This window comes from Manacus candei, unplaced genomic scaffold (assembly GCF_025592945.1).
Source record: "Manacus candei isolate 608988 ecotype Guabito, Panama unplaced genomic scaffold, ASM2559294v1 h1tg000480l, whole genome shotgun sequence".
NCBI classification, from domain to species: domain Eukaryota; kingdom Metazoa; phylum Chordata; class Aves; order Passeriformes; family Pipridae; genus Manacus; species Manacus candei.
In genome coordinates this window covers 30828-40663 of record NW_026138528.1, presented here as the reverse complement: position 1 = coordinate 40663, position 9836 = coordinate 30828, and the positions used below count along the sequence as shown (strand labels likewise).

The following is a 9836-nucleotide window of genomic DNA, read 5'->3' as shown; positions in this document are numbered from 1 at the left end:
CGGAGGGGGGGGGAGAACGGGGGCGGGGAGCGGGGAGAGGACGGGAATGGGGGGAAAACGGGAATGGGGGCGGGGCCAGGAATGGGGGCGGGACCGAGAGCGAGGGGCGGGGCCAGGGCTGAGGCGGGGTCAAGAAAGGGGCGGTGCCAAGGCCGGAGGCGGGGCAAGGGTTGGGCGGAGTCGGTGTTTGGGGCGTGGAAAGGGGCGGGGCCATTGAAGGGGGCGGGGGCGGGGAGAAATCGGGGGGTCTCGGGGGGCGGGGCCGGGGCTGGGGGGGGTCCGGGGGACTGGGGGCGACTGGGAGGGACTGGGGGGGACTGGGGGGGACTGGGGGGCACCGGGGGGGAGGGACAGAACTGGGACTGGGGGGGCCGGCCCCGGGGCTGGGGTCCGGGGGGGGGATCGTGGGGACCTTCCCCCCCCTCACTGTCCCCCTCCCGCAGATCTCGACGGCCCCCCCTGACCCCCCCGAGGCCCCCAAACCTCCCGCGGCCCCTGAGCCCCCCAGGGGTGAGTCCAGGGCGGGTGGGATGGGGGGGACCACGGTGGGCTGGGGACACCCTGGGGACACTCGAGGGACACGCTGGAGACACTCTGGGGACACCCTGGGGACACTATGGGGACACCCTGGGCATCAGGGGTGGGGGTCCATGGTTTGGGGGGTGTGGGGGACACCCTGGGGACATCAGGGGTGGGGTTCCCTGGGGCTGGGACACCCTGGGGACATCAGGGACCACCCTGGGGACATCAGGGATGGGGGTCCCGGGGGCTGGGACATTCCGGGGACATCAGGGACCACCCTGGAGTTATCAGGGGTGGGGGTCCCTGGAGCTGGGACCCCCTGGGGACCCCCTGGGGCCATCAGGGCAGGGTGGGTGTCCCCACCCCGGGCTGTCAGGACCCCCCTCTGCGGGGTCAGGACCCCTCTCTGGGGTCAGGATCCCCCTGTGTGGGGTCAGGACCCCTCTCTGGGGTCAGGCCCCCCCTCTGTGGGGTCCCAGCCGCCGCCCTCACCGTCCCCTCTGTCCCCCCCTGTGTCCCCCCCCGTGCCCCCCTAGCCCTGGCCGTGTCCCCCCCGGCCCCCCCCGTGTCCCCGGTGCTGCGGGGGTGCTCGGTGCCCGTGGGCCCCCCCCTGTGCCCCGTGCAGGCCTGGGTGGGGGTCCCTGCAGCACCCCCGGGACACCCTCCGGGGCCTCACCGACCTGCACCCCGACGTCTTCGCCGTCAGCCCCAGGTGGGCTCCGGGGGGGGCTCGGGGGGGCTCGGGGGGGGCTCAGGGGGGCTCTGGGGGGGCTTTGGGGGGCTCAGGGGGGCTCTGGGGGCTCTGGGGGGGGCTCTTGGGGGGCTCTGGAGGGCTCAGGGGGGCTCGGGGGGACTCTGGGGTGCTCTGGGGGGGCCTGGGGGGGCTCAGGGGGGCTCGGGGGGCTTAGGGGGGGGGTTCTGGGGGGCTCTGGGGGGGCTCTGGAGGGCTCAAGGGGGCTCGGGGGGGCTCTGGGGGGCTCTGGGGGGGACTCTGGAGGCCTCGGTGGGGCTCTGGGGGGCTCCTGGGGGGCTCTGGAGGGCTCTGGGGGGCTCTGGGGGGGCTCCTGGGGGGCTCGGGGGGGCTCGGGGGGCTTAGGGGGGGGTTCTGGGGTGCTCCTGGGGGGGCTCTGGAGGGCTCTGGGGGGCTCTGGGGGGCTCTGGGGGGGGCTCTGGGGGGGCTCCTGGGGGGCTCAGGGGGGCTCGAGGGGGCTCTGGTGACTTGGGGGGGGCTCAGGGGGGCTCAGGGGGGGCTCAGGGGGACTCTGGGGGGGCTCAGGGGTGCTCGGGGGGGCTCTGGGGGGGCTCCTGGGGGCTTGGGGGGGGCTCGGGGGGGCTCGGGGGGGGGCTCGGAGGGGCTCAGGGGGGCTCGGGGGGGTTCGGGGGGGCTCCTGGGGGGGCTCTGGGGGCTTTGGGGGGCTCTGGGGGGGCTCCTGGGGAGCTCTGGGGGGGCTTGGGGGGGCTCTGGGGGCTTGGTGGGGGGCTCTGGGGGGGTGGCAGTGGGGTGAGTGTCCCCTGTCCCCCCCCAGGCTGGACATCCTGCACGCTGTGGTCACCTGGCAGAAGAACTACAGGAGGATTGTGAGGCTGGGGGGGGGAAAAGGGGGTTTGGGGGGGATAAAGGGGGTTTGGGGGTGATAAAGGGGGTTTGGGGGTGATAAAGGGGGGTTTGGGGGGGGGATAAAGGGGGTTTGGGGGGGGAAAAGGGGGGTTTGGGGGGATAAGAGGGTCTTGGGGGGGGATAAAGGGGGTTTGGGGGGGAAAAAGGAGGGGTTGGGGGGGGAAAAGGGGGTTTGGGGGGGGAAAGGGGGGTTTGGGGGGGGAAAAGGGGGGTTTGGGGGGATAAGAGGGTCTTGGGGGGGGATAAAGGGGGTTTAGGGGGGGATAAAGGGGGGTTTGGGGGGATAAAAGGGTCTTGGGGGGGGATAAAGAGGGGGTTTGGGGGGGGGAAAGGGGGGGTTGGGGGGGAAAAAGGGGATTGGAGGGGGAAAAGAGGGGGTTTGGGGAGTAAAAAGGGGAGTCTGGGGGTGCAAATGAGGGTCTGGGGGTGCAAATGGGGGCCTGGGGGTGCAAATGGGGGCCTGGGGGTGCAGAGGGGGGCCTGGGGGTGCAAATGGGGGCCTGGGGGTGCAGGGAACCATTCGGGGGGTGCACAGGGGGGGTCTGGGAGTTCCCCAAAACCCCCAGGGCGTGTGTAGGGGGTCACCCCCCCCGCCCTCCCCTCAATGCCCCCCTGTGCCCTGCCCCTGTGCTGGGCAGCCTGGGGGGGGCTCTGGGGTGACCCCAGACCCCCCCTGTGCCCCCCCCCGTGCCCCCCAGAGCTATGCCAGGGTGAAGACCCGCGCCGAGGTGAGGGGGGGGGGCCGCAAACCCTGGAGGCAGAAGGGCACGGGGAGGGCCCGGCACGGCAGCATCAGGTCCCCCATCTGGAGGGGGGGTGAGTCCCTTTTTTGGGGGGATTTTGGGACCCCTAGAAGGGCACGGGGTGGGCACAGCACGGCAGCATCAGGTCCCCCATCTGGAGGGGGGGTGAGTCCCTTTGGGGGGGGATTTTGGGACCCCCAGGGGGGCACAGGGTGGGTGTGACACGGCACCATCAGGTCACCCCATCTGGAGGGGGGGTGAGTCCCTTTTTTGGGGGGATTTTGGGACCCCTAGAAGGGCACGGGGTGGGCACAGCGTGGCATTATCCAGTCACCTGTCTGGAGGGGGGGTGAGTCCATTTTTTTGGGGGGCTCTGGCACCCCTGGGGGGGTCGTGCTCCCCCCCTGAGCCCCCCTGCCCTCCTTGCAGGGGGCATTGCCCACGGGCCCCGGGGCCCCACCAGCTATTTCTACATGCTGCCCATGAAGGTTCGGGTGCTGGGGCTCAAGGTGGCCCTCACCGTCAAGCTCATGCAGGTCAGGGGGGTGTGGGGGGCTCTGGGGGGGTCTGGGGGGGTCTGGGGGTGTTGGGGACGCGGTGCCAGTCCCCCCTGTGCCCCCCCAGGACAACCTGCACGTGGTGGAGGACCTGGAGATGCCCACGAGTGACCCCCGGTACCTCCTGGAGCTGGCCCAGCACCGGCACTGGGGACACTCCGTGCTCCTCGTGGACGTGTGAGGGGGACAGGGGGGACAAACTGGGGACAGGGGGGACAGGGGGGACACTCTGGGGACACTCTGGGGACAGGGGGACAGCCTGGGGACACTCCGTGCTCCTCGTGGACGTGTGAGGGGGGACAGGGGGGACAAACTGGGGACAGGGGGGGACAAACTGGGGACAGGGGGACAGGGGGGACACTTTGGGGACACTCCGTGCTCCTCGTGGACGTGTGAGTGGGACAGGGGGGCACTTTGGGGACAGGGGGGACAGGGGGGGACAGGGGGACACTCTGGGGACACTCTGGGGACAGGGGGAACAGCCTGGGGACACTCCGTTCTCCTCGTGGACGTGTGAGGGGGACAGGGGGACAGGGGGGACAAACTGGGGACAGGGGGACAGCCTGGGGACAGGGGGGACAAACTGGGGACAGGGGGACAGCCTGGGGACACTCTGGGGACAGGGGGACACTCTGGGGACAGGGGGACAGCCTGGGGACAGAGGGAACACTCTGGGGACAGGGGGACAGCCTGGGGACACTCTGGGGACAGGGGGGGACACTCTGGGGACACTCCGTGCTCCTCGTGGACGTGTGAGGGGGACAGGGGGGACAGGGGGGGACAGGGGGGGACAGGGGGGACACTCTGGGGACAGGGGGACAGCCTGGGGACACTCTGGGGACAGGAGGACACTGGGGACAGAGGGGACACCCTGGGGACAGGGGGGACACTCTGGGGACAGGGGGACAGGGGGGACACTTGGGGACAGGAGGGACAACCTGGGGACAGAGGGGACACTCTGGGGACAGGCTGGGGACAGAGGGGGACAGGGGGACAGCCTGGGGACAGGGGAACACTCTGGGGACAACCTGAGGACACAGGGGACACTTTAGGGACACTCTGGGGACAGGAGGACACTGGGGACAGGCTGGGGACACTTGGGGACCCCCTGGGGACAGGGGGACAGGGTGTCTGGGGTGTGGGGACACCCTGGGAACAGCTGTCCCTGATTTTGGGGTTTCTGAGGAAATGGGGACACTCTGGGGACCCCCCTGAATTTGGGCTGTCCAGGGACCCCCCGGGGACACTTTGGGGACCCCCCTGAATTTGGGCTGTCCAGGAACCCCCCGGGGACACTTTGGGGACCCCCCTCCCTGATTTGAGGCTTTCAAGATCCCCAAATCCTGTTTTTTTCCCCCCAGGAATGAGTTCCCAGAGAACATCAGCGCTGCAGCCCGGGAGCTCAAAACCATCACCCTCATCCCCGCCCTGGGTGAGTTTGGGGCCCCCAAAACCACCCCCTGAGACCCCAAAACCCCCACAGGGCCCCCAGAAACACCCCCTGAGGCTCCAAAACCACCCAGTGACCCCAAAACTGCCCCAGAGACCCCAAAACCCCCCAGGGACCCCAGAAACACCCCCTGAGGCCCCAAAACCCCCCAGGGACCCCAAAACTGCCTCAGAGACCCCAAAACTGCCCCAGAGAGCCCAAAACTGCCTCAGAGACCCCAAAACTGCCCCAGAGACCCCAAAACCACCCAGAGACCCCAAAACCCCCCAGGGACCCCAAAACCACCCAGAGACCCCAAAACTGCCCCAGAGATCCCCAAAACCCCCCAGGGACCCCAAAACTGCCTCAGAGACCCCAAAACCCCCCAGAGACTCCACCCCCCCCCAGGGACCCCAAACTCCCCCCCAGAGACCCCCAAACCCCCCAAAGACCCCCAAGGTTCTCTGATGGGCTTTTCAAGGTTCTCTGACCAGATTTTTGGGGTTTCCAACCTGATTTTTGGGTTCTTTGGCCAGATTTTTTTGGGTCCTCTGACCAAGTTTTTTGAGCAGATTTTGGGGTTCTCTGACTGATTTTTTGGGGTTTTCTGACCAGATTTTTTGGGGGTTTCTCTGACTGTATTTTTGGGGGGTTTTCTGGCCACTTTTTTTGACCTGATTTTTTGGGTTCTCTGACTGATTTTTTTTGGGGTTCTCTGACTGATGTTTTTAGCTTCTTTGACTGAATTTTTTGACCAGATTTTTTGGGTTCTCTGACCCCATTTTTGGGGTTCTCTGCCTGATTTTTTTTTGGCTTTTCCGACCGGTTTTTTTTTTGATTTCCCGACGGGATTTTTTGGTTTCTCTGCCCGGATTCGGGGCCGGGCGGGTCCCCTGTGGGGGCTGCTGGGGGGGGTCTCTCCCCTGGCCCCCCCTGAGCCCCCCAAACCCCCCCCCTTGCAGGGCTGAACGTGCACAGCCTCCTGAAACACGAGACGCTGGTGCTGACCCTGGACACGGTGACGTTCCTGGAGCGGCGCCTGCTGTGGCACAGCACCCGTTACAGCCCCCTGTACCCCTTCTCCAAACCCTACAGGGACCTCCCCGAGCCCCCCCTGGGGGGGTGAGACCCCCTGAATAGGATCCACCCCCCCCAGATGGGATCCACCCCCCCCCAAAGCAGGATTTGTCCCCTGTCCCCCCGGGAAGGGATTTTGGGGGGGCTGTGACACAACACCCCATACTCGGCCCTATATCCCTTCTCCAAGCCCTACAGGGACTTCCCAGAACCCCCCCTGGGTGGGAGGAGACCCCCCCCGGGTGGGATCCAGCCCCTCCAAGTGGGATCCAGCCCCCCCAGGGCAGGATTTGTCCCCCAGAGGGGGGATTTTGGGGTGTGACATTAAAGGGATTTTTTTCACGGCTCTGGGTTTAATTTTGGGGGGGTTTGGGGGGTGTTGCTTCCACCTCCTTTTGGGACCCCCTTTATTCCACCCCATTTCCAGCCCCCCCCCCTTAATTCCAACCCTTTTCCGTGTCCCCCATCCCGGATTCCGGCCGGGAAGGGAGGGAGGGGGGGGGGGGAAGAGAAGGAAATGCAGGAAAAGCCGACCCTGAGTCACCGGATCCCAAATCCCTCGGGAATCTGGGGGGGCACCGACCCTGCTGGCCCCCCCCGGGAATAACCCGGGGCTTCCCCTCCACTCCCGGCCTTCCCCAGGGGGAAATCTGGGAATTCCAGGACCTTGGGGGGGGGTTTGGAACATCCCCGGGGGGAATTCTGGGGATCCCAAAACCCCCGGTGCCCCCCCGGGGCTGGTTTTGGGGTCCGGGGGGTGCTGGTGTGGGAGCAACGGGGTTTGTTTGGGAATATCCTGGGAAGAATTTGGGAAGTGGGGGCTGGATCTGCTGCCTGTGCTGGGGGGGGGAGGCTGGAACCCCAATTGGGGGGTCGGGGGGGGACCCGCAGCCGTTCCCGGGCCCGGAGCCCCTCGGAGGTGCCGCTCCCGGGGGGGTTTTCCCACCTTTTCCCGGTTTTCCGGGCGGGGCGCCGGGTCCGGGCACAGATCCCGGGGGGGGGGAAAGGCCGGGACAGGTCCGGGCACAGATCCCGGGGGGGGGAAAGACCGGGACAGGTCCGGGCCCGTTTTCGGACACACCCGGGGGGGAAAAATGAGGGATACCGGGGGGGGGGGCACAAATGGGGTCACAAATGGGGTCGGGGACACTGCTGGGGACACGGCAGGACAGGGGACAGGGGGACACATCCCGGGACAGGGGGACAGGGGACAGACAGCAGGACAGGGGGACAGCCCTGGGGACACCCCGGGACAGGGGAGAAGGGGACAGACAGCAGGACAGGGGGACAGCCCTGGGGACACGGTGACACGGGGGGACACACCCCGGGACAGGGGGACGCATCCCGGGACAGGGGGACAGCCCTGGGGACGCGGTGACACGGGGGGACACGCGACAGGAAACGCCGCGGCTGCCGCGGGGTCAGAGGGGACCGGAGCGGTGGCGGGAGGGGACAATGGCAGGAGAGGAGGGGACAATGGCACGGGGGGAGGGGACAATGGCACGGGGGGAGGGGACAATGGCAGGAGAGGAGGGGACAATGGCACGGGGGGAGGGGACAATGGCACGAGAGGAGGGGACAATGGCACGGGGGGGACGCTGGCCCCGGGCCACGGCCCGCGCTGGGGCCGCGCCTGCTGAGTCAGCGCTGGCACCGACCTGTCCCCCCGTCCCTGTCCCCCCTGTTCCTGTCCCCCCTGTCCCTGTCCCCCTGTCCCTGTCCCCCTGTCCCTGTCCCCCCTGTCCCTGTCCCCCCTGTCCCCTCTGTCCCTCTCCCCCCGTCCCCGTGTCACCCTCCCCCCGTCCCTCCTAATCCACCTCCTGATACTGTGTCCCTGTTCCCACATCCCTGGCGATCCATCCCTGTGTCCTCCCATCCCTGTCCCTGTCCCCCCGTCCCTGTCCCCCCTGTCCCTGTCCTCTCTGTCCCTGTCCCCCCTGTCCCTGTCCTCTCTGTCCCTGTCCCCCCTGTCCCTGTCCCCCCTGTCCCTGTCCCCTCTGTCCTTGTTGTCCCTGTCACTCCACCCCCGCGTCCCAAATGTCCCTCCCCATCCATCCCCCGTGTCCCTGTGCCGTTCTGTCCCCACGTCCCCGTCCTCCCATCCCTGCCAATCCCCCTCTGTGTCCCTGTCCCCCCCTGTCCCCCCTGTCCCCCCTATTGCCCCCTGTCCCCCCCCCGTCCTCCCATCCCACCCCGGTGCTCCCGGAGCCGGGAAGGTCAGGGCACGAGAAGGGATCTGGGATAAGGGATCAGGGATAAGGGATCAGGGATAAGGGATCGGGGATAAGGGATCCGGGATAAGGGATCAGGGATAAGGGATCGGGGATAAGGGATCCGGGATAACGGAGCCTGGATAAGGGATCGGGGATAAGGGATCCGGGATAAGGGAGCCAGGATAAGGGATCCAGGATAAGGGAGCCGGGATAAGGGATCGGGGATAAGGGATCCGGGATAAGGGAGCCAGGATAAGGGAGCCGGGATAAGGGATCCAGGATAAGGGATCCAGGATAAGGGATCCAGGATAAGGGATCCGGGATAAGGGATCCGGGATAAGGGATTGGGGATAAGGGATCCGGGATAAGGGATCCGGGATAACAGAGCCGGGATAAGGGATCCGCGATAAGGGAGCCGGGATAAGGGATCCGGGATAAGGGATCCGGGATAAGGGATCCGGGATAAGGGATCAGGGATAAGGGAGCTGGGATAAGGGATCGGGGATAAGGGAGCCGGGATAAGGGATTGGGGATAAGGGATCTGGGATAAGGGATCAGGAATAAGGGATCTGGGATACGGGATCCAGGATAAGGGATCCGGGATAAGGGATCCAGGATAAGGGATCCGGGATCTCCGCGGGAGCCTCGTCCCGGCTGGAGCCCGACCAAGGCCAGCGGCATTCCCGGCGTTCCCGACATTCCTGGAGTTCCCAACACGACGGACAGGGACGATCCACCTGGGAATGGCCTTGGCAGCGGCCCCCACGGAGAGGGAGGGACTGTCCCGCTGTCCCGCTGTCCCTCTGCCCCCGGGGGTGGGAATGTGGCACCGGGAGCAGAAGTGAAAGGCCGGGGCCGGGACAATGGCACCGGGACAATGGCACCGGGACAATGGCACCGGACTTCCCTCTGCAGCCGCGGTGGCGACGGCCCGGCGGCCACAGGAGGGGGGACAGGGCTGGGGACAGGGCTGGGTGCCACCAACGGAGGGGACAGCGCAGTGGGGACATCAGGGATGGGGGTCTCTGGGGATGGGACATCCTGGAGACATCGGGGATGGGGGTCTCTGGGGATGGGACACCCTGGGGACATCGGGGATCATCTTGGGGCCATCAGGGACCACCCTGAGGACACCAGGGATGGGGGTCTCTGGGGATGGGACCACCCCGGGGACATCAGGAATGGGGGTCCCCGAGGCTGGGACATCCTGGGACCATCGGGGACAGGGGGGGTTGGCAGCTCCCGGGGGGCCGCGATGCCCCCCTGGGGTCTCTCCGCCCCTCGTTCCCACAGTTCCGGCGGTGACAAAAATTCCCTCACGTCAGAAAGGCACCAAAAAAGAGGAAGCCGGAGCTGTGACCCCCCCCCGGGGGTGACACCGTCACCCAGCAGAGCCACCCACGGGCGGGTGACAGCCGTGTGACACTGGGGGGGGAGCGCGGAGGGGCAGGAGAGTTGCCCCGGGATGGGGCAGGAGGGGAACGGGGCAGGAAAACCGCCCCACCCCGGGGCAGGAGGAGGGAGAACCGCCCTGGGACGGGGCAGGAGGGGCAGGAGGGGGCAGGACCCCCCCCAGGAAGCCCCTCCGGCCCCGGGGCCGCCGCCGCGGGGGGATCCCGTCGCGAAGTCCCCTCGGCCCCGGAATTCCCCGGGGGAGGGACGGGCTGGGCGGGGCCG

At 67.7% G+C, this 9836-nt stretch overlaps 1 protein-coding gene across 1 annotated transcript; it reads left to right on the top strand.

The window, feature by feature from the left end:
• Positions 1-443: 443 nt before the first annotated feature.
• Positions 444-6288, top strand: LOC127465744 (39S ribosomal protein L4, mitochondrial-like; the record flags this gene model as incomplete). Its single annotated transcript, XM_051776273.1, has 8 exons — positions 444-510; positions 1059-1234; positions 2049-2100; positions 2839-2956; positions 3313-3419; positions 3508-3617; positions 4802-4872; positions 5832-6288. Coding segments are annotated over 8 exons (865 nt in total), but the record flags the coding sequence as incomplete, so codon positions are not given.
• Between the last annotated feature and the right edge of the window lie 3548 nt (positions 6289-9836).